We start from the raw sequence: 26,528 nt of genomic DNA, 5'->3' as shown, positions 1-26,528 counted from the left end.
CCGTTGCTGTGTTGAGTTCAAAGTAGCAACCCTCGGTAAGTGATTGCATGCTTGCTTGTACAATGATTTAATACTTTTCCATGTACTTTCTACAAAGTACACACAGTTTAGTAGATACAGTTTATGTGCACTATTTGATGTTTGCAGTTGGCGTCTTATCAAACCCCAAAATACCAGTGATGCTATCAGTGGCTAAATACTAGCTAAGCTAACTTAAGTTGTCTGTCTGAAGTCAAACAGTAATAACATCTTAATGAAACTCCAGTAATGTTTGCAAATGGCTCTGTCTTTTTGCATAATTATAGTTCTCTGATTAAATTAGCACCACTTCGTTATTATGATGCTATTGTTAATCTCTGATCAGGTGTGAAATAAAGTTAAGGGAAACAAATGAAGATATTTAGCTGCGCATTCTCCGTATTTGCACCACTTATACTTATGAAAAGTGTTGCACATCTTAGCAAAAGCTTTAATGCTGTTTCAACTCACTTTCAGATTTGTGAAACCTTTATTTTGCTCATGAAACCCGAATTCCTTCTTTTTTTTAAGGACAATTTCACTGCTTTCTCCCATCCAGACCATATATCCAGATCCAAAACCACTATATTTAGATTTGTCAAATCTGATAACCAGACTAAATAACCAAGAGACTCATAAACCACCATTGTATCTGTGGATAGCAATTTCATTGATATCCCTCCATCCAGATCACATTAGACCAGATTTGTTTCAGTTTTCAGAAACAGAATAAAGTGTATTGGTTTTTGATCTGGACCTTTCATAAGTGTAAGTGGTGAAAAACTGGAGAATCAGCCACAAAACATCATTCTTTATGTTTTCCATAACTTTCTACTCAACCTGAATAGGAAATCAACTTCAGCATTGTTTCTTTGTTAGTTATTCTCTGAAAGTTTTAAAGGAGCTCAGGAAATTGATAATTCAACTTCAGAGCAGTGCAATATTGACGAGATCCAACACAAGCATTGGCTCTATATCTCAATTCTGGTTACGTTCCTTGGGTGTAAATACTCTTCATGCAGGACGACTGCAAACAAAACTTGATGGAAGTCCACCTGCAGCAGTATTATGTCCTGAACCAGGATACTGTTAACAAGCTCAACCTCAGCCAAAAAAGAACCTCTGTGACTCCCATCCATGTAGCACACAGTTTTTTGCATTTAAGGGGTTTCCAAGCTACTTCACTTTCGTGTTTAATCCTTTTCCAGGACCAACAGCAGCACCAATGGCAGAGTGGAATGCCTACTACAGGAATGAAAACGAGGAGGAAGAGCAGGAGGAAGGAGAGGAATCTGGAGGTGAGATGTTGTTAATAAATAATTAGCAGCTATAATTAATGATTATGAATAATGGTCATTATTCCTCTCTATATTTTTTTTCCTCCACATTATTATACTTCACTTGGCATTTCTACAGTCAGGGAACTGTGTTTGACAACTTTAATTTGATCGCACTTAATAATCGGAGAGAAGTAGCGATGAAGTGCAAAGATTAAATGTGATGTGTAATTAATAATTATATTATGTAACAGTGGAGGTTGAATACAATGTATGATGTTAAAGGCGAACTTTTTTATTTTAATTTATTTTCAGGGCAGATTCCAATACTGATTATTAGTAAGTCAAGGGGACTGATTATTGATAATTGGAGCTGATATTTAGTTACAGTAAATCTTCAAAATTTTGTGCCAAAATTTACAGCAACACAAACCTCAACACAATGCTGCCTGTAAATGAACATATGTGTCATTGTCTTTATTAGGTCACTAAGTTTACATTATCACTGTTAATTATGTTAGTTTTTTGTGAAATAAATGTGTAAATATGACTTTTACTAAAATCTGTGTGTGTGTGTGTGTGTGTGTGTGTGTATGTGTGTGTGTGTATATGTGTGTGTGTGTGTGTGTGTATGTGTGTGTGTGTTTGTGTGTGTGTGAGGGAGAGAGAGAGAGAGATGCAGGAGACAGAAACTAAACTTGTGATACAGGGTTAAGTTTTGTAACTATGAAAGGCTCTTATTACCAACTAATACTACTGAGTGAATTTTATACCAGCATAAGTTGGACTGTGTCCAAAAGAGTTGTGCCTGTCTTGATAATCAATTTGGTCGACAGTCAGTTGCCCCATAATATGTTGTATAATATGTTATGTTTGTGGTACACTATCATTACTTATAAAACTACTACATTACTACTGTTACTTCTGGCTACTAAAACCGCTGCTCCTGCTGTCATTAAGACCAATGCTGTGGCTACTATGACAGCTCTTGTAGTTGCTTACTGACAGCTCACAGATTCAATTCAGTCGATATTTTTATGCTTTTTTTTATTTACATGTGACACAGGAGATAAAAACATAAACATAAAACATAACATAAAAACATTATTTATCCACAGCTGCAGAGCAGCAACAGCAGCAGATGGCCCTGTGCATCCTGCTAAAGAACCTCCTCATCAGTGACTTCTTGCGACTTTGTGTAGAACTAGTAGCTGAGACCACAGAATCCAGAGCTGTGTTTTCTTCAGCTGGACCAGCTTGATGTATTTCAGCTTCTGTAGTAGCTAAGGCTTCAAGGTTTGAGAAAGCTGTGACTTGACCCTCTGTAGCCTCATCAGCTGCAGGGACCAGACCTTTTTCAGCCAACACTGCGTCATATGGGTCGGTTTCAGGAGGTACTGTTGAAGCAGCGTCTTGAGAGGCAGTATCAGGAGGGACTGTTGAAGCAGCGTCTTGAGAGGCAGTATCAGGAGGGACTGTTGAAGCAGCGTCTTGAGAGGCAGTATCAGGAGGGACTGTTGAAGCAGCGTCTTGAGAGGCAGTATCAGGAGGGACTGTTGAAGCAGCGTCTTGAGAGGCAGTATCAGGAGGGACTGTTGAAGCAGCGTCTTGAGAGGCAGTATCAGGAGGGACTGTTGAAGCAGCGTCTTGAGAGGCAGTATCAGGAGGGACTGTTGAAGCAGCGTCTTGAGAGGCAGTATCAGGAAGGACTGTTGAAGCAGCGTCTTGAGAGGCAGTATCAGGAGAGGCTGTTGAAGCAGCGTCTTGAGAGACGGTTGAGTCTGTGGCTTCATCAGCTGCAGGGACCAGACCTTTTTCAGCTGAAACAGCATCATATGGGTTGGTATCAGGAGGGGCTGTTGAAGCAGCGTCTTGAGAGGCAGTATCAGGAGAGGCTGTTGAAGCAGCGTCTTGAGAGGCAGTATCAGGAGAGGCTGTTGAAGCAGCGTCTTGAGAGGCAGTATCAGGAGAGGCTGTTGAAGCAGCGTCTTGAGAGGCAGTATTAGGAGAGGCTGTTGAAGCAGCGTCTTGAGAGGCTGTTGAAGCAGCGTCTTGAGAGACGGTTGAGTCTGTGGCTTCATCAGCGCCAGGAACCAGACCTTTTTCAGCCGAAACAGCGTCATATGGGTCGGTTTCAGGAGGGTCTGTTGAAGCAGCGTCTTGAGAGGCAGTTGAGTCTGTGGCTTCATCAGCTGTAGGGACCAGACCTTTTTCAGCTGAAACAGCGTCATACGGGTCGGTTTCAGGAGGGACTGTTGAAGCAGCGTCTTGAGAGGCAGTATCAGGAGAGGCTGTTGAAGCAGCGTCTTGAGAGGCTGTTGAAGCAGCGTCTTGAGAGACGGTTGAGTCTGTGGCTTCATCAGCACCAGGAACCAGACCTTTTTCAGCCGAAACAGCGTCATATGGGTCGGTTTCAGGAGGGACTGTTGAAGCAGCGTCTTGAGAGGCAGTTGAGTCTGTGGCTTCATCAGCTGTAGGGACCAGACCTTTTTCAGCTGAAACAGCGTCATACGGGTCGGTTTCAGGAGGGACTGTTGAAGCAGCGTCTTGAGAGGCAGTATCAGGAGAGGCTGTTGAAGCAGCGTCTTGAGAGACGGTTGAGTCTGTGGCTTCATCAGCACCAGGAACCAGACCTTTTTCAGCCAACACAGCGTCATATGGGTCGGTTTCAGGAGGGACTGTTGAAGCAGCATCATGATAGGCAGTATCAGGAGAGGCTGTTGAAGCAGCGTCTTGAGAGGCAGTTGAGTCTGTGGCTCCATCAGCTGCAGCGACCGGACCTTTTTCAGCTAAATTAGCGTCATACTGGTCCGGTACAGGTACAGCAGATGGTTTCTCTGTGGAGGCAGGTGTCATGGCTGCTTCCTCAGCAGCATCAGAGTCTTCATCTTTTGGCTCTTGACGACTGATAACAGGTGAGGTCGTTTCACTGGAAGACGCATGACAACAAAGGAATTTAGTGAATGGATCCTTCAATCAATTTAACATCCATCTAACTAGTACAGTTTGTATCTAACATCACATTTCATCTAAAAACTGTATTAACCCAAGCACATGATCACTCACTGAGTGCTGGTGTCATCAGTGTCAGACTCTTTGCTCATGTCTACAAAGCGGTGACTAAGCGCTTCGCTCGGGGAGATTCTCTGTTGAGGAGTCAGACGCATCATCTTTTTAAGGAGGTGAACAAACGCCATCTTCTCCTGGTTCGTCTCCGTCTCAGGGTACAGCTGCATTTGGAAACAAAGTCATTGGTCCTTCAGATTAATTCGATTCTTTACCTCCAGAGTGTTGCTGTTAATTCAGTGTGTAATTGTACCACTTACCATCATGAGGTCTTCCAAGCTGCTAAACCTGCAGCTGCCTCCGTGGCTTTGAGGCGGGAATCCAGTCATATTCTTATGCTCATCAGCAGTCTAAATCAACAGAGAATATATGTGAGGTACATTTTCAGAATTTTCTACAATGTAAGTGGAACAATATCCAACCTGCTTTTAAGCGCTGCAGGCCAGGCTTTCATACCTTTAGCCTCCATGCTGATTTTGTGGAGTTCTCGGTCTGGCTGAAATATAGCTGCGTGTAGATCCCGTCATCAAGGACGTGGTCCACCGGCTGGCCCAGGGTCTCCACCATACTTTTCATCTGGAGAAAGAATATATATATAAAATCACATCAGCCAACAAGATCCACCATATTTCTGTTTGTGTTTGAACGAATTAGGTGCATTAGATTACACACCAGGTGATAGAGGCAGCGCTGTGGGAAGGGGATGCTGGTGAGGTAAAGGGTGGCCAGAACGATACCAACAGACCACATGTCTGCAGCCTCTGTTATTGGAAGACCAAGGATTACTTCCGGAGATCTGAGGGAGGAAGAAGAGAAGAACATTTTATTAGATGTTACAAACAGTTCCTGCACAGTTTGACACGTTGTATGGTTACATATTAATATTTCAGTCTAATTCAACGTGAATCTGTAAATCTGTAACTCACCTGTAAGCAATAGTCTGCAGAGTTATACCACGTTCGACATCAGCAGCCTTGACAGCAGAACTGAAGTCAATCAGTTTGACTTGGAACGGGGTGGCTTGGTGGTTCACGACCATGATGTTATGTGGTGTGATGTTTGCGTGAATCACACCAACACTCTTTAAAGCTCCAAGGGCAGAGACCATCTGCAGGGACAGAAGAAGAAATTAAAATGCCACAGTTGAAAATCTGCAAGGTTCTGAATGTGTTTTTCCAAATGCTGGTGCTATGATGCATATATATCATTGATCTTTCATAGAATGGTCAGAGCCACATACCTGTTCTGTGATTGGCCTAATTTGCTCAAGAGAGAGAGGGTTGCCACGTCTCTCTCTCAGCAGCTGATGGAGTGTCTTATCTAGCATTTCGAAGACGAGACATGTCTTCCCAACGTGCACAAAACTGTCGTGAAAGTGGACAATGTTGAGCGGATCAATCCCCCGGATGACTTTCAACATGGCCAGCTAGAGAGAAGAAAGGAGAAGTTAGACGGGTGATTCAACTAACAGTTAATGATACATATTAACTGAAATGTGCTGCTCAAAGACTCAGATGATCCACCTCTCTGCTGGTCTCCTGGGGGTCATTGGTCCTGTTGTTCAGTATCTTTACGGCCACAGCAACATTAGTGCGAAGGTCTTTGCACCGAGCCACTCTGCTGAATACTCCGTCAAATGTAAAGTGCTGGAACTGATATTGGCTCCATTTGCTGAACAGCAGATCGTTAGGTTGCAGCACTTTGTTAAAAGGTGCTTCAAAACATGGAAACGAGGAGCCTTCACAAAGATTAAGAGATTAGTTAAAAGCATCAAACCCAATTCAAATTATCAAAACTAACTCTGTAATCACATTATCAATATATGTCAATACTAAGTTATAAGTCCTTTCTGCAGTTTTTACTGAATTGTACATTTTTGTAAAGTTAAAATTTCTCTTTTGACATCAAGCAACATGTATCCTGCTCCTTTTTAAATTTACACCTCACTATGAAATTTTTACCAACTAACATCATTTAATTTTTAACCTAATCACAAGAAAACAACTGAAAACTAGTAGTATCATGACTTTTTTCACTGTATAATATGTGAGAGCATTTTGGTGTGTTTAGTCTCTCTCACCTATTTTCTTCTCCTCTCCTGTAGAGGTCTCTGGTGACCGTTTTCTGTTTCGGATTCTACGTTTTCCCATTTTTCTCTGGCAGATTTTGCTAATTGAAAGCAAGTATAGTGAAGATTAACTCCTGGGTTGTACTTTTCGTGTCTCCTGTATGAACAGTTGATACCGAATGACAGTCTGGCTGCAGATTTAGAAGCTTCAGTTCTATGATGTCAGTCTGTAGAAGGACTGTCATATTCCAGAATGTTATGATGAAAAAAATCGATTTTAAGTGAAAACAATAAAGAGAAAAGATAAATACAGACAGACTGATGCATACAGAGGATTTTTAGATAGATAGATACATACTGTATTAATCCCAAAGGAAAGAAGAATGCAGCTTCCTGTTAAAAAATCAATGAAATACTGACTAGAAGAAAAATCTCTCCCCTCTCCTCCCTATCGTGCCATGCATAGAAATAAATAAGTAAAAACATTTAGCCTTGCTTCAGCTCATGTCATGATTATTGCCATCATCAATTACATTTTCGGGGTTTTTTTCTAGTAACTAATAATAAGTAATTTATTCTTTAGAGTTTCAGAAAATGGTAAAAAAAAAAAAAAAAAGGCCCATCGTGGCCTGAGGCCCAAGTCTTGTGAGTTTAGTTATTGTCCAAATCAGGTTACATAGGTTACTAATATGTTAGCAGATATGATATTAGTTATATTATATGATATTATTTTTAAAAAGTAAGACTTTAGGCTTAAAGATTCAGCAAATACAAATCAGACTGTTTGTTTGTGTTTGTCAGGAGATTACAAGAGCACCGGGAGAGACAGTTTGGTGTTCTTGGTTGATGCCTCCAAGGAAATGTTCGTCAAAGGAGAAGATGGACAGCCGTCTAACTTTGATATGACCATGCAGGTAAGCCGGCCAGTTGTTTTTATCTTCGCTGTGTAGTGCTGATCATGTTTATGTATCAACCTCCTTCATCCATAATGAATAAACTCAATCAACAACACAACACAATCTAGAAATGTTTGGATTTTGAATTTGGTCACGATGTAGATGTTAACATGTATTTAGGAGTTGCAAAAATGTGCTGGGAAAATGTCACATATTGCAATATTTTTTGTCTTTGCGAAGAACAAATGAACATCTTCATTGATTTTTATTTATTTATTGTTATAAATCATACTGTAAATCCAAAACAAATCAAATCAAAGGAAGACGTTTCAGTAGAAAAGTTGGATTTTGTTGCTGACCTAAAGTGAACATCTTTCAAGCATACCTACTTTAAATGACAGTATTATAGAATCACATCATTTTTTCACAGATATGCACCTTTTTAATTTTTCAGTCTCATGATAATAAGCATCTGTTTCTTAGGTTGTGCGCAGCGTGTACTCCAGTAAGATCATCAGTAGTTACAGGGACTTGGTGGCTCTGGTGTTTTATGGTACAGAGCAGAGCAAGAACCCCAGAAACTCCTTCAAGCACGTCTACGTGTACCACAACCTCGATGAACCGGGTGAGATGCTACATACCTCAAACTTCATCCATTATTCTGCTGATGCTTCAAATATATCTGGATGAAACGCCGCTTATTGTTGTGTTATCTCACCTGTCTTTTCTCTTCTGTCTTCATCTTTCTTCCCACAGGTGCAAAGAGAGTGCAGGACGTGGACGCCCTACGTGGTGAAAAAGGCGCCACGCTCTCGGCAGAGACGATGGGCTGCGGGGAGACGTCGTTGGGTGACGCCCTGTGGTGCTGCGCCAACCTCTACAGCGACATCAAGCTACGCCTCTCACACAAGCGGCTCATGATCTTCACCTGCAGGGACGACCCACACGGAGGCGACGGCACGAAGGACCGGCAGGCTCGCACCAAGGCCAGCGACCTCAAAGAGACGGGTGGGTCTGAAGCAAAGGCCACTCAACCTTTTATTTATGAAAACCTGTAGTCATGCTCTGTATTAGAGCTTCCTTTGGAGACTTTGCTATTTGCCTGACACCTACGGTACACATAAATCCTATGAGTTAAAAACAGTAAATTTCACTTTATAATATTAATCACAGTCCAATTTTAAGACATAGGCTGATAATACAGGTACAACTTCACTGTAAAAACTTTGCATTGCCACAAAATATGTTTAACATGTATGCGACCTCACTTAACTCATTCCTCCTCTCTCAGGTGTCGTCATAGATTTAATGCACCTGATGAAACCAGGGGGCTTCGACGTCTCGCTCTTCTTTTGCGACATCGTGAATCCGCCGGAGGATGAGGGTGAGTTGGGGCTGCAGCTGGAGCCTTGTGACAAACTGGATGACCTCCAGAAGAGGGTTCGGGCCAGAGAGCAGAAGAAGAGAGCAATGGCCAGGTAGCAATACATGATAATTACATACACCATCAATCTTCCTCTGACTGTGGTTCATAGTTCAGTCTTTTTAACCACTTATCTCTCACCTTGCCCTCTCTGCCATCTTTTAGGCTTAATCTGTGTCTTGGTGAGGGCATGAACATAGCCGTGGGAATGTATGCAAGTGCTGTTACTGCTCGGAAACCAGCTCCAATCAGACTGTACAGGGAAACCAACGAGCCAGTCCGCAGCAAAACCCGCACCTTCCATACCCAGACTGGCAGCCTGCTACTGCCCAGCGACATTAAGAAAGCCCAGGTAAGAGTAGCCAGAATGTAGAGCCTTTTACTTATCATTTAAGTGCGATTTGTGAAAGATTACACTCATTCACCGCACTGTGTTTGTTGTGCTTGCTGTAGACGTATGGTAAGAAACAGATCGTGTTGGAGCGAGACGAGGTGGATGCCATCAAGAAGTTTGAAGATCCTGGATTTTTCCTGATTGGATTCAAACCCATGGAGAAGCTCAAACTGCACCATCACATCCGGCCCGCTGTCTTCCTCTACCCTGAGGAGGACGAGGTGAAAGGTAACACTGCGTCTCTGATTAGAAATTTAGACTATTATGGGACACAAGAACATTTCACCTCTTTATTATTATGGCAGGAAATGTTATACGTGTGACTTATCGTGTTACATGAATAAACATTTTGAAAACTTGATTAAATGTGTTAAAAATATGAAATTAATTAACTGTGGGATTTGCAGCTGTGGGAAGAAACAGCCACTATATTATTAGCAGAGCACATGAGTGATATGAGATAATTACAGCTGAAATGATTAGTCAGTTAATCAATTAGTCTGTTTATAGTCAAATAACTTAATCAGTCATTAAAGTCATTTTTTAAGCAAAACTACCAAACATTCTTCACTTCCAGCCTCTCAGTGTTGAGAATTTTAATTTATTTGACAGTGTCATCAAAACGGTTTTACATCATCAGCCCAGTGGGGATTTCAGCCTCTCACTTCTCTGAGCTACAGTATGTTCTGTGTTTTCCACCTCAGGCAGCGCGTGTCTGTTCTCTGCCCTGCTGACCAAGTGCAGCGAGAAGAACGTGTTCGCTCTGTGCCGCTGCACCTCCCGCAGAAACTACCCTCCTCGATTCGTCGCCCTGGTGCCTCAGAGAGAGCACGTCGACGAGGGGAAAGTGCAGATTACGCCGCCAGGTAATACACTGCTGAGCTCGGCAGGAGATGTGATGCGTTTAATTAAGTCCCAGACCTCACAGGTGAAGCCGACTTTAAAGTTGAGTTCCTCTCTGCAATGACTGCAGCTGTATTTGACTGTACTAGCTTCTCACTTTACAGGCGTAAGCAATACAGGAAAACAACACTCAACACTTTAGATCATTGCAGTGTACTCTTACCCATATCAGGTTTCAATGTCATCTACCTGCCGTATGCTGACGACTTCAGGAATCTGGACCCCCCCCAGTTCCCAACTGCGTCACAAATGCAGGTGGACAAGATGAAGGAGATTGTCACCAAGCTCCGATTCAAATACAGGTAACTGCACATCACATATGTACACAGTATGAAGACACCACAACCTATACAGATAGGTTATAATGGTATTTTAGAAGAATGTCAATGCTTTATGTAGATTTTAGTTTATAAATGTAAAAACCTTAAAGAGTTTGTTTTGCCACTTTTAATGGAGATTATTTTGCAGGGACAAAAATGTAGACACTTTCTTGTGGACAGCTTATTTACACATTTATTAATAATACATGGAACTCCACTTATGATAAGATAATTCAGCTGGTTCCTTCCTTGTATTGAATTGCAGGAGTGATGCTTTTGAGAATCCGGTGATCCAGCAGCATTACAGGAACTTGGAGGCCTTGGCTCTGGATATGATGGCTCCAGAAGACATAGAAGATCTCATCAGTAAGTAGTAGACAAACATGCAGCCAGATATCCTGATAACCGTTGCCTGTTCTCTATCTTATACTTTCTGTACCCGTCTGTCTCTGTCAGTGCCAAAGGTGGACCAGATTAACAACCGCCTGGGTCCCCTGACTGACGAGTTTAAAGATCTGGTCTACCCTCCCGGCTACAACCCAGAGAGCAAACCAGCTGCCAAACGCAAAACAGGTCAGCGCTGCAGTCATCACTGAAACTAAGCAAGACTGTGTTTGCTTGTTGGTGCAGTAAATTTAAATTTGGTATAATATGGTAATTTGTGTATGAAATTACAGATGATGCTGGAGGCAAGGCGGAGAAGAAGGCCAAAGTGGAGCTGCCAGAAGACGAGCTGAGGGCCCACGTGCAGAACGGCACACTGGGAAAGCTGACCGTGCCTGTGCTGAAGGACGCCTGTAAGCAGTTTGGGGTTCGGACCACCGGCACTAAGAAGCAGGAGCTGATAGATGCTCTGATTGCTCAACTGGCACCGTGAGGCTTCAGATATCTGACCCGCTGTGCCTTCATCAGACTGGTTTCACATCAGCGCTTCTGTGTTCACACTTGTGGTGTAAAAATGTGTCCTGCTGCTTTAGCATGAACACACTCCTGGTAGATTTAAAAGCTGTTTTAAAAAGCAGGGAGCCAGTGATTGCTCAGGGGGGATCCTGTTTTAAACTCACTATGTGTAGATTTTGGGATGAGCAGCCACTGTGTTTAGTGTGTAGAAGATAAAGTTTACTGTTCTTCTTGATTAAATTAAACCTACTGCTTTACTCCCTTTTTGCAAGTCTTTGTGTAATCTCTTCCATTGATCATGTTTTGAATGGCTGGTTCATGTTGGTTATGAGAGTTATAAAAGAAGTCTGATTGTATTGTAATACAGTACACTGTAAACATGGTCATAAAATAACTGTAACCTTTTTTGATAATCTTTTTGCATTAATAAAAAAATCTTTTTATATTCCTTCACTTGCCCCTACATCTGTTTTCACCATACTTACTACATAAGTCACTACACTGTACATGTTAAGCAGCATTTCCAGTTCTTCTAGGTGTGTCCTTCTAAATTAAGACTGCAGGATTATCAGCATACCAGGATCTTCTCGCTGCATTGTTATTGCCACCCAGCACAATAAAATAGAGCAATGTTCCTGCTGAGGGCAGGCCTGCGCAGGCAAATGCAGGAAGAAGGAATCACACACACACACACAATATGACCACATGTCAGCTACGTCATGTTTTGACCAACTTAAAGTAGATGGCATTCCTGGGGGAATAAATCTGACTACACAGCAGGTAATGGAGCTTTAACAACATTTTTCCATTGGTAGGGGGTTAAAAGAGATTACCTAACTATATTATACTATTTGGAGCTACCTAATGTGTGTGTTTCTTAAAACTTGGCTTCATATTGAAAACAACTCCTGACTGGAAGTGGCTTCTTTTTCAAGTCTGGTTTATCTGTTGTGAAAATCTTGGAAAGCAGTTGTGTTTCTTGCTGAGTGTGTTCCAAGTTTAAATTTGTGCAACCACGTTAACATTGCAAAACAGCAAGGCGAGTCAACCCACGTGGACTTTTAACTTTCACGGCTTTTGTATTGAAAGGTCTGAGCAGGAGTGCGGTCACATTTTCTCCTTACCTTGACGCAGACCGGGGGGCTGTCAGCTGCAGAGAAATGGAGTGTAAATGTGACCCTGATGATGCAGGTGAGAGAATTTTAATAATTCATCAAACATGCCTTCAAAAACATTATTATCATATAGCACTTAGTTTTTTTAGCCTATATGAACGCAAAAACCAAGACACTATTAGATTTGTGAAGTATAAAACATGAGCTACAGTATAATGTCAACTTAGCAGCAGAATCTCTTTCATTTCTGGTCTAGTTTTTAAAATACTCATGTCAAAAATCTGTCATATTCCTCAATTTGATTCAGTTTTAGAAAATAGTTTGATTGAATTTAAAAATGAAAGCAAACCTGCACACATACACAAAGCCTTGCATTCAACAACAGCGGCTTTCCTGGAATTTCATTCTGCATGCTACATTTAGGTGAAAGGTGAGCCTTATGTTAAGTTGTGATCAACACTGTAATACTAATGTCATGCTTTACTTCCTTCCATCTCTCTTCAGTCTGGTGGCTGAACACCAACAGCACCCAGATGGGAGCTTTCACCGTGGTGGGATATCTCCTCTACAGATTCTCACAGAGTCAGTCACTCAACAACATGAACATTTACTGATTTATTTATAAAGACAAAAAGATTCTCTCTCATTTAAGCCTCATTGATTCTCTGATCGATTGATGTATCCTTTACAGAGATAGTGAGACAAGAAACTAGAAAGAACAGAAACTGAAACTGGATATATTTGCTAGAATCTATGGCTTTAAGTTCAAATGCTCCATTTTTTAACTGAATTAAAAACATAAACAGACTTATAATTATTGATTTCCTGTTGAAATATATATATCTAATTTAAATTTAAAGTCCCCTGTTCTTTTCCTTACCTCAGTGCAGGAGAAACCCTTCAACCAAACACAGTTTTATGTATGAATTATTTATGAATACACACTTGAAGAAAGCAAAGGGTATTTTAGTCAGTAGTCTGTGTCCTGACTGCAGCACCTCAGAGTTAAAATTTCAAAGGGGCAAGTTTAAATTTAGCATTTTAACATATTATTGGAATATGCATTTTCCACTCAGGTATTGATTTACTGAACTCTGTCATGTCAGGAAAGTTTGCACAATCTCACTTTGAATGTCTTCTAACCAGCAGATTTACTTAAGTTAAAACAGAAAAAAGCCAATCAACTTATCAGCCACTCAGGTTCCAACGCTGTAAAACTGATAGCACTGTGTTTTTTTCTCCAGCCCTCCCTGTTCTGATCCGATGGCCGATTCGTCTCTTCTGCTCTTTAACTGGTGAGGTTACTTAGGGTCAGGTGTCAGAGATCAGAGGTCACTTTGTGCTGCCTGTATTGGCTATTTAGGACTGATTTTAAAGGACATATTGACAGTTTTTAGAGTGTGTTCAGTTGCCCTTATGAACACTTAAACATAGATTTTTCTTGCTGCAATCATTCCTCCTGTTCTGACCAATAAGCATCTATTCTTAAATGTGCTTTTATTGTAAGTAATGTGGGACAAAATCCACAGAACTGTGTCTTTACAATCATACGTTTAAATGTTCACCTGAAGTAACATGACAGCTTCAGTCACCTAAATTAGTAGAATCAAGTGGAAATCTTTAAAAGTTACAGTCTTTTTAGTGCATAAGTCCTTCTTTTTGTTACGATCCTTCCATTGTAGCTCAACAGGAAAACACTGTCCAACATAAAAGGGAATTTTTCACTGAAACGATTGTCAACTTAATTTGACTAAATCAGACTACTGAAGCATCATATCCACAAGAGTCGTGGATTTTGTCCCCCACTGCAACGAAAGTGCATTATAAAGGGATCTTATAGTCCATATGAACAGGAGGAATGATTACAGCAAGCAAAACCTGTTCGGAAGTTCATCTGATTATAGTTTTTAGACAGACATGAAAAACTGTGAATACGCCCTTTAACTGACACCACCCAAAACTATAAACTACTATGACATAAGGAAAATGATCTTCCTATTTGTATATAATGTGAAATAAAATCACCAGAAATGTAACATGTTGTGTTTGTGGCCTCAGGTTTGTCAGCTCTTTGGGGCTGGGTGAGCCATCTAGTGGGGACCCTCCGTGGTATGAAATACATCCCTAATTTCACCCCAGCAAATTAAATGTCACCTAAAAAAATAATAAAAAAAGGCATTTCCTGATTTTTCTATGCATGTCTTGTGTTTCAGGAATCCAGAGCCTGTTTAAATGGCTGTCTCGAATTTGGCGGTTTATCATAGGTAAGCACACTTCCTCCTTTTTTGTAGGGTTCTGTTTACTCTTCTCAGTGTGCCGCAAATTGGCTTTTTAGGAGAGGGTAAACAGGTCAGGAGAAGTTGGCATTTTGAAATGGTACGTTTGGGTAGTCAGAGGAAGTGACTCAGAAGTTCAAACACATGTTCAGACACATGACAGCAATTTAGTATCTGAAGGAATCAGTGTTACTGTAGTGATAGGTCTACATGATAATTATTGGCTTAACAGTTGACCTTTAATTACTCCTCCATCAGGATTTATTTCAAAGTGCAAATGGTTGGTTGCTGCCATCAAAGCCATCACAGGTCAGTTCATTTTTCTCTTCATTTTCTCAGTTCTCTGCTATTTCCAGTTTCTGTCGAATTAAATGTGTTTAAACAAGAGAATCCTCCCATGCTAACATCCTACCTCATCATCACTCATCCATTTAAATGTCTTTTAATTCAGGACCATAGTGACCAAGATGGATCTTAAGCACATCAATGGTAACTTGTGATTTTAACAGCAGCATAGCGAGTTTTTAACAGACCCAAAAGTTAGGCCAGCACATCCAAAACTGACATACAGTTTTGTTCTTCTGATTACTGCTTTACATTCAAAGAAACAGACTAAAAGCAGTTAATCCCTACCTGATTGAAAAAGAAGTTTGGGTTTAAATAAACTGAACCCATTACGCTGGAGTAGGCCCAGTTGGGTTTGGGCTGAAAATCACAGCTTTTCTGCAAAGTGCTTTTTTATTTATCTAATTTAAACTTGTCACCTGCGCAGGATCAACCAGTGACGGACCTTTGGAGGCAGATCAGAGCAGCAGCAGTGGAAACCCCAGCCCCATGAAACCCGGCCTGAGATTGATCCTCCTGGGGCCCGCCGGTGGAGGACGGACCTCCCTGGCAGACACTTTGTTGGGCTGCATTGCAGCGCCAACTGTGGAACCACTGATGGAGAGTAGCAGAAGAAGTACAGTAGTGAACAGTAGAGAGGTTGCAGTGATTGACACCCCAGATCTTCTGGGGACATCGCTGGAAGACAATAAGAGAGCCAAAGAAGCTCTGAGGAGCCTTCAGCTTGCTGGTCCCGGACCACACGCCTTCCTGCTGGTGATCCGGGCACCGGGCTGTAGCATGGAGACTGACCAGGATGCGGCTCAGGCAATCCGAGCCACCCTGGAACTGTTCGGAGATGGAGTCTTGGGATATATCATCCCAGTGCTCACACATGCAGACCGTCTGGGTCAAAAGCATACTGTAGAGAAACTACTGGATGTTGATGCTGGGGGTCTGAAAAAGGCTGTGTCTCTATGCGGCCAGAGGCCTGAGGTGGTGGACAGCAGGTCAGATCGGCCCCCAGAGGTGCAGAGCTTGATCCGCAGGGAGCTGGTGGAACGTGTGGTGGAGATGAAGGAACTGAAGGGGCATTTTGTCCACGAGCTGCAGAGGAGGGAGGACTGCGCCAGGGAGGAGCTGCTGGCTGACATGGCCTCTGCACTGGCTGGAAAACTGGGACACATGTAAATAAGAGAGGGACAAGAAATGGTGATGTTGGTGATTGCTCAGCTGGGGAACAAAGCTATGTCCCCAGTTAGAAAAAAATGCTGATTTTTAGGTCAGTGGTTAAGGATAGGGTTAAGATAAGTCTCCAGGAAATGAATGTAAGTCTATGTAGTGTCCCCAAAGGTGACCAAGGTCAACTTGTGTGTGTGTGTGTGTTTGGGTGAAAGAACTGCTGGATCAGTGAAAAAAGAAGGAAACGGGATTCATTCAAGTGTTAAACATGCAATTTTGAGTTTAAGTGCAAGGGTGCTTCTCTGCCTGAGGTATTTTTGTCACTCTGCTCTTTCCCACTGTCCAATGAATTTTCTACTGCTGGCCGCATTTTGGTTTTCAACATGCCACAGATGCTTTTGGTTAGATATCATGGTCACACACACTTAATTTTCCTATTTTAAAGTGTTGTAATTCTTTGACCTCTGTGTATTCTTTTGTATTGGTCCGTGCCTCATGTTTTCTTACACTGCTCCAGTGTTCAGCCCTCCCCCCTTCTTCTCTTTAATAATTCATTTGAGACATATCAAACTTTAAAGATGATCAGGGGAAATGAACTGAAGTCATATTGGGACTAAGGTTAAGCAATATGGTTTAAAAGAAATCTATGTCCGTGTGTAAAAAGAATCTGAAACAGCATTTAAGCTAATTATTTACCAATTGTAAAATAAAATCAATTTTTAATTCACTAACTTTTGCAGAGTTGTGGTAACTCGCATTTTGAGGTAGAAAAATCCCAATGACGTGGAGTAGACAGGCCATGTGGTTAACGAGAGACCGTTTTACAACCAGTTCAGACCTTCAATAGACCAGTGAGGTTTGTTGAGGACATGATGATGTATAACTTTCAGCACAGGATAAAGTAACACATACTAGTCTGACATTGTGAAGCTAAGCCTGACCTCTGACCTGGAAAGAGAGAAACGCTTTAAGGTGATCTGGGAGTGTTCATGGACCCCCCAGGAGGAGCTGGAGGACATTGTTTGCACTGCTCTGCTCACTCTTTTGCCACGGATGGAAAAGTGGATGGGCGGATGGATGAAAGGAGTCTTTGTAATTACACACTAAGAGTTTCAACCCTTAAACAAATGACTGTTTACATCTCAAAAATCATTTGAAATCTTGAGTATAATAAGAGATTTGTGGACCCACAAATGTAAAATCTAATATTTACCTCATTATCTTCAAGAGTTTCCACTGTCACTGTGGGATAGCCGGTTACTGTTCAACAGAATAAATCTGAGGAAATGAGACAACAGGAAATTATATGTTGTGTTAGACTTTTGAACCCACAATAATATTATTTAGCAGTCAAGCACTTTTGGAAAAGCTTGACCCTCCCTCTCTGCACTAAAACCCAACACCAGCATGTTAAAGTTTATTTAATTAGAGGACCGCTTTCAAAAAAGATACATTTTCTGTGGCTGAACACGACATTAGCAGTGGTGGCAATACACTACCAGGGAAAAGTGTACATGTATCTACATGTTGCTGGACATATCCTGGGATGAAAAATAAATCCACACTTCAGTATTAGCAGTATATCATATTTGCTACATTTTATCCTGTGTTAGTAGCTATGTTTGGAAAGTTGTAACCAGTGCCCCTGATGGCTAAGGGCTTTATTTAATCAGTGTTGGCATGTTTCTGATCACTTAATAGCATATAATACACTTGCATTCATTCATCTTTTTGGCTACCTGGAGGCAGCAGAAGCAAGCTATGAACACAACACCTCATAGAGTTGACATGACAAACGTGTTAGAAAACAATTGGCGTACATATCCAGTAGAAAACAAACAACATTCGCATTAATTTGGAGTTATGTTTCTGGCCAAATGTAGGTCCTAAATTCACAATTCTCTCAGCTCTGTCTTTGGTCTCCACAACAGCTCGTGGGGTATGTTAAGTTAGCTCTTTAGGTGCTAATTGCTCTAGCTAGATGCTAACACTAGTCTGTCTGTTGTTTGGTGGTGGTAGGCACACAGTGGATTTTTGCAGGTTTTTTTTTTTTTTTTGCCAAAATGGTTGCCTGCTACTTCTAGAAATGATGCTAATGAGAGCTGGGAGACTGAATCAAAATATAAGTTGCAGGAATGAAACCAAAAACAATCTAAAGTAGGCTAAAAAGCTCGACCCAATGATAAATATCTGTGGGTTTGTCACAACAAGCAACTCTTTTCACATACAAGTAGTTATGTGATCCATTGTTAAAATAGAAAAGTGATTACAATAATTGACTAAAGCTTCTTAAAGGATTCTGCACATAGAAAGGCAAACTGAAGTTGAGCTTCACTGTGTAGAATGATGTTTGACACTAGAGGCTGTTTTCATATTCATCTGCTGAAAGTGGAAAGTTTCTCTGTGCTTACTGAAAATCTGATTTTTAGGCCTGGGCCTAGTACCATGGTTTATGACATCACAACTAGTTTAAAAGCCAATCTTGGTCCAATAATCAATTTACACAACTGTGATGTGGAAACTTGAAGCCTCCAGTGCACAAACACTGAGAATATACTTTACTGTGAAGTAGGACTTACATTTCTGAAATGAAAGATATTTACATATTAATAGATCCTAGATTTTTTTTTGGGGGGGGGAGAAGGAGTAGATGCCTTTTTAAATGATATTTTAGTGGAGAAGCCATATCAGTCTTTTGAATCTCTAATTGCAAAGTGTAATAATTAGCAAGGAAAGTTTTATGAGTTTTGGTCTAATTTACTGATGCATATAAATATATTTATTCTTAAGGAAAATGTGCGGCTCCACTTATTGATATATGGTGCCCTCTTTACTGTACTAATTCTGTTTGGTCATATTTATTTTCAAGTAGTTGTGTGGGTATATGCTGTGATTTGGTGTTATTGTATTATGGTGGACATTTTGTTTATCGATTGCAGGATGCATGTTGAGTGAACATTTAATTGTATGTTGTTTGGGACTTGACAAATTTGTAGCAAATTTTAAGAAAAAACACCCCAACACAATATATTAAAAGCAGATATGGGATGATTAAAAAAAACACCAAAACAAATATTTACCCATGAATAATAAACTTTTTTTTCTAAAGCGTAAATTCTGAAAACAAGGTGTAAAGTAGTGTTGTGTTAAATCAATCAATCAGGTGAAATGAAAGTGGAGATGTGGGGTCCCAGTTTCAGGGGAGGGGCTGCTCCTCTGTCTACTGACGCAGGCGGTGACAGCAATACGGAGCCAGGGGGACGCTACTGCGCATGTCCGCGTTTGAGACACACGCACAGGGAGCGAGAGAGAGAAAGAGAGAGAGCGAACGAGAGAGAGAGAGAGAGAGAGAGCTTACCAGGAAAAAAGTGGCAAAGACAAAGGACTGAACAGTCTTTTTGGGAAGGAGGAGAGAGCATACTCACGTTTTTAAACCGGTTTATGAGAGTTCAGCTTTGACCCCACCGGCGGGAAGCGGCGGGGTAAGTGGTCGTTGAGAGAAAACGAAGTTAAAAAGGCGTAAAAAGGAGGCGTTGTGGTTGTTTGCTGGAGACACGGGAGTCACGTAGAGTAGCCACAACACTTAACGACAGCTCTCTGTTACTATTATGGATTAATAACACCTATACGTGTATGTTTTTGAGTGTAACCGCTTGTATCCGTCCTTAATACGAGCCTAAACCCCCCAGTGTGTGTGTCTTGCTTTGTACGGAGGCTGTTGTCATATTTTTGTGCTAGCTTACTGAACAGCTTCCTCTACCCAGTCCAAGCTGTTGGAAATGTTTACCTTCTTCTCATTTTGGTCCTGCTGACCAAGAGGAGATTGTAGCAGCTCATAATGTTATCTCAGTTATCTACCACTGCGAGCAGAGACTCCAAAACACAATCAACATTGCGTTCAAGTGCTGTTTTTAAGGCATTTGGCTGCTGATCAGATTGAGAAAGAAAGATTAGAAATGTCACTTTGTTCTCTACTAACTTGGGAATTTGTATGGTGACATTTATGTGCCTTTTTAAATGATAAAAATAAGTCAAACTTCTTTTGTTCTTCCTTCCAACAGTGTTTTGTTTTTTTTAAAGACATCCTTCTTCTGCTCAGCATCAAAATCCCTGTAGCATCTGTTCCAGTGGAAGTGAGGCTTCATGGTCAGCAGCCCGCTGATGGAAAGAACTGCACAGCTATAGGCTTTAGATGACTGGATGGAAAGAGCTGTCAACACACACACAAACGCTCTGAGGATGGAGGAAGTGGAAACACACACAGAGCTACAGCGGTTTGATTGACAATGTCGACCACTGCGGCGTTGTCGGAGGAGTAATCTTAAATTTGGGATCATCTCTTGCTTGCGAGTTTGACCATAAATCCCTTCTGGAGTTCTAGTTTTTTTTTTTGCTGTTCCGAGCGCGCCCTCCCTCCTGCTGATCTGTCCTCACATCTATTCTTTACAGGAAGCAGGTGTTGTGTTAAAACGGCCGCAGGTCTCATTTACCTTGCAGCCCCCACCTCCCCCCCTCGAAACACACAAGCTCCTCTCTTCCAAAGAGAGGTTGCCATGGCAATTGTTGTCATGATGCCAATGTAGCGTCCTGAAGGTGGTAGTTGTGGAGGTAGTGGTGGAGCTGGAGGAGGTGGCGGCAGCAGCGGCGGCGGTGTTGGTGGTGGTGGTGGTGAAAGCCCAGGAATGGGAAGCGCTCCGTATCCAGCCGGTGAGTGGAAGGGGAAGGGGAGAGGCGGCCTTCAGGAGCTGGGCTGCATGCCCTGGAAGGTCAGCAAACAGAAAGGAGGCGGAGGTGGAGGTGGAGGAGGTGGTGGAGGAGGAGGAGAGGTGGTGGGAGCAGAGGAGCGGAGGTACAGGGATCCCAGGGACTCTCAGCAGCAGCAGCAGCAGGATCTCTCATCCTCCTCTTCCTCCCTCACCCCGCCAGCGCTTGCCCAGCCCTCTCCAACACCTCCGGCTATTTATCATGAGAAGCAGCGGAGGGAACTGTGTGCCCTGCACGCGCTTAATAACGTCTTCCAGGACGGGACAGCCTTCAGTAGGGACACCTTGCAGGAGATCTACCAGAGGTGAGTGAGTCTGTTTACTAAGCTGCACCAATATTCAACCTATGTGTATAATGTTGTGGATAAATCTAATAAGTCTCTCTTCTCAAACTCGTTGCAGGCTTTCTCCCAACACTCTGGTGACGCCTCACAAGAAGAGCATGCTGGGAAACGGGAACTATGATGTAAATGTCATCATGGCAGCCCTGCAGACCCGGGGGTTTGAAGCAGTTTGGTGGGATAAAAGAAGGTATGTCACTGAAAACTGCCATTTCTGTTGCACTACAAGAATAGAAGGCGATGATTTTATTCATTTTTAGACTTTTTTTTTTGTTTCACCCAGTTGCTGATGGAGGCGCTGCAGTATATCTCATGACTGCTGGCCTAGTTGTTTCCCTAAATGGTCACTTTGAGGGTCAGGCAGACGGAGCTTAAACCAAAGAAAAACAATGTCTTCATCCTGTCGTCTTTTGTTTCTTTCTTATCTTTTAGAGATACACACACAGTGACAGGAACATTTCAAACAACCACTGCTAGCTCTGATATCTTCAGTATAGGAGCATCCACTTATATTGTAGAATGCAAATGTAAGTTAGATGTGGTAAAGAGGCTCCCTGTGTCCTCATCTGTACCTCCAACACTTAATCAGCATGGTCTCCAATGATTTCGTTGATTAGTCAGCAGTTCCATTAGCAGACACTGTGTAAGACACAGTTTTATCAGCATTCCAACTTGCCACACTATCAGTCTTACATGACTGTCGACAAGAAAAACAACCGCAGACTTGTTATTTTTATCAGTCAAATGTTCATGTTATCAGAGAAGCCGTATTCCTGTTTTTGCTATCTTGGCCCAAACAGGAACAAAATCATAGCTACTCTTAATGGTGACGAAATAACAATACCACTCATGAAAGATTTTACAATTTTGCTGTTGTAAACATTCAGTGGTGATTATGTTTTATGTTTCAAACCAGACATATAAAAAAACACAACTTACAGACTACTCCTTTAAACCTCACATTACAAATAATAACCTGCTTCCATGCAATGTACTGAAGATTTCAGGCATTTCCGGAAAACTCTTGAAATATTCACACCGTATTCACAACATTATGCCACACAGATATAATGTCAATTTGACAAAACTTTACACATGAATTAATAAAAAGGGACAAATCGGCGATCCTGCAACATTGCGTTGCAGTTTATTTCTGTTATACTGGGAACAAAACTGAAAGTAAAATGTCGTCTTTACACTGAAGCGTAGATCGGTGTCGTTCACAGACATGTTAATACTGAAACTTTTCTGATTTGTTGTGGTTTGGCTGTTTCATTTGAAATGAATGGCTGACTGGAATAGATATGGTTAATCTAAAACAGATAGTGTGCTTTCCGAAATTGTCAACAGTAATGTAAGAATTATAGCATTTGTCACTAATGCGTAATAAAAGAATTTCCACTAGCATTACATACAGGCAGCATTATGCCAGTCACGATAATTACATTATCAACATATCGTACAATAATTGAATTATCAACATCATCATGTCTATGGACTTACTGTATGATACATGGACATGACCTTGATCAGTTTTTTGACCTCAATATTGCTGCACTTCACATTAGCCATTAGCGCTGCTTATTTGAAATTTAAGCTTAGCGCGCACTCTCCAATCCCAATCCTACCCCCCCTCCCCTTGCATTATTATGCTATTATATAATAATTATATCAGTGGTATAAAATGGTCTTCAAATGCCAATAATTATTCCTCCATTATTTCTGAGACAATATATCGTCCAACAAAAGTATTCATCATGACAGGCCTATACAGCAGTTACTATGATAATAAATTGTAGTATGATACATTTATTACTGTCTGCGTTGTCTACATTTGACAGATAGTCCCACAGTGAGGTTAAACCTGTGGAAAGATGTTGTGCGGTAAGCTGAAAGAGGTTTATTTTGGCTAATCAAGAGCGGTGGTGAGTCCGTCCATTGGGAAAAGGAAGGTTCTGTTTGCTTATGGCTTCAAAGACCTAGGCGCTGATTTAGAGATTGTGTACACATGGCCAAACACACAGTCTCAATTTCCCACCATTGACACATGCATTCTGTGTATTATATTTTCACTTTATTTTATTTTATGTTTAGAAATATTATCAAGTTGGTTTCATGTGTATTCTATGGCTTGTTTTTTTTTTTATGTGAAGCACTGTTTCTCATGGTCTCAGCTAAAAAACAATCTACCTTAACTAGCTGCTGATCCTTTTATCTCCCTGCTTCAATACAAACGGGAAGTTAAAAAGAAATAAATGTTTTGTTCCTCCAGGGACGTAGGAAGCATCGAACTGTCCAACGTGACGGGCTTTATTCTCAACGTGCCGTCCAATCTGCGCTGGGGGCCTCTGCGGCTGCCGCTCAAACGCCAGCACTGGATAGGGGTCAGAGAGGTGGGAGGAGTCTACTACAATTTGGACTCCAAGCTGCGTAGCCCTCAACCCATCGGCAATCCGGATGAGCTCAGGTGAGAGCAATGGGACGTGTGCTCGATATAACAGTAATGATTACAAATTCAGAGTTACTGTTTTAAGGCTTTGGGTGATTGTGCCAGAGATGTAGTCGATGAATCCAGCACACAGTGTACATAACGTGTAGTATTCAGTCAACTTCTGTTAGTTAACACACAATAAAATTGGTTCACAGCTTGAAGGCTTTCTAATGTGAAGCAATTGCAGGAAGTGTTGAATTTTTCTTTACAATTCACAAAATTTGCCAATACACTCCATAAGAACTGCTTGTGGGATGATACCTCCACGGCTTTCTCAACAGCTTCTCAACAACATCTCAAATTTTCTGAAAACAGATAATCTGACATCGACAGCGACTTCATTTAGCGATCGGCCGTGCGTGCAGAGGTGCACAGGGTTTGAATTTCTCACTCAAGCTCTTTGACACTTAGGTCTACACCTGAGTGCAACCCTATGAACACCTTCTAGAAAGGACATGAACATGTGGTCTGTTATCCTCATACGAAGGCTAAATTTTCACCCCAGCATCAAATGTGGCCGGTCGTAAATAGTTACATACACTTTTGCACGTCATATGAGCCACCTCTTTACGAGCATAACCCAGCCCTACCACTGCATTGCAAATCATCACAACTATTGTAACATGGAAAAAAAGAAAAGTGTTCAGAAAAAGGTGTAGCTCCAATCTGATAGATAAATGTCAGAACAGGAAAAACGAGCTGAAAAGACAACAAATGCTACAACAGGTCATTTAGAAACGGAAACTACTCTCTAGTTGCCTGCCTGATATGTTCAGCAAGTCAGTTCACCATGACGATGAACACTGTTGGTGTTCATGCTGAGCCATGATTTTCCATTTTTGTTGTGTGGTATCCCCCTACTGTGAGGATGCAATGAAAATAAAAACGAGCATGGCATGTTGTAAGCCAGAGGTTCCCAGAATGTGGGTCAGGATCCCCATGGGGGGTCGAAACCTGAATCTAAGGGTTGAGATTATTGCTATCATAGGAAATAAGGAAACCCAAATTCTGTTGGTTGATGTTTGTTTTTTTTCAGGCTTCTTATGAAATACTGTCGTGTTGCAATATTTTTCCAGTGGAAAAGAGACAGTTGTGTATTTATCATGACACGAGCAATCCAGCAGAAACACACAGTTGTTAATATGTTAACCCCAAAAAATGTGTTGTCTTAAAGCTGCACTAATTCATATTCTTACATAATATTGAAATGTCTTCGTCCAGTGTGTAAAGGGTTATTCAGCCTGACAGTAGCAAACCCACAGAGTATCATTAGCTTACTCTGCAGTTCCCCTCGGCTCACTGATTTGGTTTTCTGGCCAACAAAGGGCTGCTCTCATGCTTTCAGATAAAGACGGTCTGATAAATGCACTATATGCTACCTGGCCAGCACCAAACCACAGATAGACAAAGTGAGTATAGCAGTTAAAGAAACAGACATCTCCCTCAGTCTTTGTTGGAGTCAATCATTAACTTACAGTTGTCAGGTGGACAGAAACATGACTCCAAATGATGCTTATGATGTTCCGTGTTAGCAGGATGTGTAAGTTAGCAAATACATTCACTATAACAACTTTTAAAGGTAATCATTTTAATCCTTTAAAGTCATTTGTGTGCTTTAAGTTAGTAACACTTCCCCAAGTGTCCAAAAGTGAAGTAGTGTAGCTTCATAGCCAGTTCTCCCTTTTGAAATACTGACTTCGGTGTTTTCCTTCAGATGAACATAAACAAGTTGCTCATCTTGCCTTTCAGTATCATAACTCTCACTGTGTTGTTTTCCATTGATTTCACAACCCAGGAAGTTTCTCCGCCAGCAGCTGCGAGGGAAGAACTGTGAACTCCTGTTGGTGGTGTCAGAGGAAGTGGAGGCGCACCAAACGTGGCGGTCCGACGGTTAAGGGTGAACCGGCCAATATCAGCTCCCACTGGCCCAACGGCCCAACGAGAGAATGAACGTGAGACAAAGTGGAGTTGTGCACAGCCAATCACGTGGATGCACACTTGCATATGTCATTTTTTCCCCCTTTTTTGGGTTTTGTTTACATGGCCATTGCTGGACTCTTATCTGATGAGATGCAAAGCAATGAAGGAAGCAAACACTTTACAGGGAGAATCAAAGAATCACAGTCCTTTATTCACAACACAGTTAAGACTTATAAGAAGTTATTATTAAGTTTCTGCTATTCTTGTGTTTTTATATATATTGACTATTTTTCAATGTCAGTTTTGATCTGTTTTATGTTAGTTTTTTTTCTTCCTTTTTACTGTTCCAGTTTCCAAAGTTATGGGAACACAGGCTGTATGGAAAATGCTGTGTTTATCTGTCCCTCTCCTTCAGTGATCCTCCATGTTTCTGTCTCTCCCTTAATGTCGTAAAACCTCTCTTTGTCCGTACCCCCCCCCCCACCCCCGCACCTTCCCAGACCCCCGTCGTACACTTTCACCAAAGCGTGCCCTTCCTCGCCTCTGTGTGACTCCATCTCACTCCTCCTCTCTCTGTCACTTTTGTCGTATCACAAGTCAAAATCATCCATTTTTGTCACACTTGCCAACTTTCTATGTCATCCAGTTCTCAGACACCACTGGCACAGATTGAGCAAATGCTGTTACAGTCTGTGCTGACACAACAGTTTTATATGGCAACAAAGCAATGCAACACCCGAGCCAAGCACTCCCTCTGGTGGATGTTTGTCTTAGTTTCCTTCTAAGGAAGAAGTAACAATGGCAATCATTTCAATTCTTTTAACTCTTCACATTCAAATGGTTGTCATCAA

At 41.5% G+C, this 26,528-nt stretch overlaps 3 protein-coding genes across 3 annotated transcripts; all 3 read left to right on the top strand.

Moving 5' to 3' along the window:
* The first annotated feature begins 16 nt into the window (after positions 1-16).
* xrcc6 (X-ray repair complementing defective repair in Chinese hamster cells 6) lies at positions 17-11,712 on the top strand. Its single transcript, XM_053341293.1, has 13 exons — positions 17-35; positions 1,227-1,316; positions 7,231-7,343; positions 7,809-7,950; positions 8,082-8,333; positions 8,617-8,803; positions 8,914-9,100; positions 9,202-9,370; positions 9,847-10,008; positions 10,218-10,347; positions 10,631-10,731; positions 10,822-10,938; positions 11,043-11,712. Exons 2-13 carry the CDS (start codon positions 1,244-1,246, stop codon positions 11,240-11,242), a joined length of 1,833 nt encoding a protein of 610 aa, XP_053197268.1. The 5' UTR covers positions 17-35; positions 1,227-1,243; the 3' UTR covers positions 11,243-11,712.
* Positions 11,713-12,201: 489 nt separating this feature from the next.
* Positions 12,202-16,650, top strand: LOC128381554 (GTPase IMAP family member 7-like). Its single transcript, XM_053341586.1, has 7 exons — positions 12,202-12,456; positions 12,885-12,962; positions 13,625-13,675; positions 14,439-14,489; positions 14,594-14,644; positions 14,915-14,965; positions 15,429-16,650. The coding sequence occupies exons 1-7, from the start codon at positions 12,426-12,428 to the stop codon at positions 16,169-16,171; spliced, it is 1,056 nt and encodes a 351-aa protein (XP_053197561.1). The 5' UTR covers positions 12,202-12,425; the 3' UTR covers positions 16,172-16,650.
* Positions 16,651-20,406: 3,756 nt separating this feature from the next.
* On the top strand, positions 20,407-26,124 carry josd1 (Josephin domain containing 1). The gene is made up of 4 exons (XM_053341521.1): positions 20,407-21,230; positions 21,328-21,456; positions 23,539-23,733; positions 25,553-26,124. Exons 1-4 carry the CDS (start codon positions 20,845-20,847, stop codon positions 25,650-25,652), a joined length of 810 nt encoding a protein of 269 aa, XP_053197496.1. The 5' UTR covers positions 20,407-20,844; the 3' UTR covers positions 25,653-26,124.
* The last annotated feature ends 404 nt before the right edge of the window (positions 26,125-26,528 follow it).

Source organism: Scomber japonicus, chromosome 20, assembly GCF_027409825.1.
Source record: "Scomber japonicus isolate fScoJap1 chromosome 20, fScoJap1.pri, whole genome shotgun sequence".
Lineage (NCBI taxonomy): Eukaryota > Metazoa > Chordata > Actinopteri > Scombriformes > Scombridae > Scomber > Scomber japonicus.
Note: the sequence above shows the minus strand (reverse complement) of the source record. Positions and strands in the feature narration are given on the sequence as shown.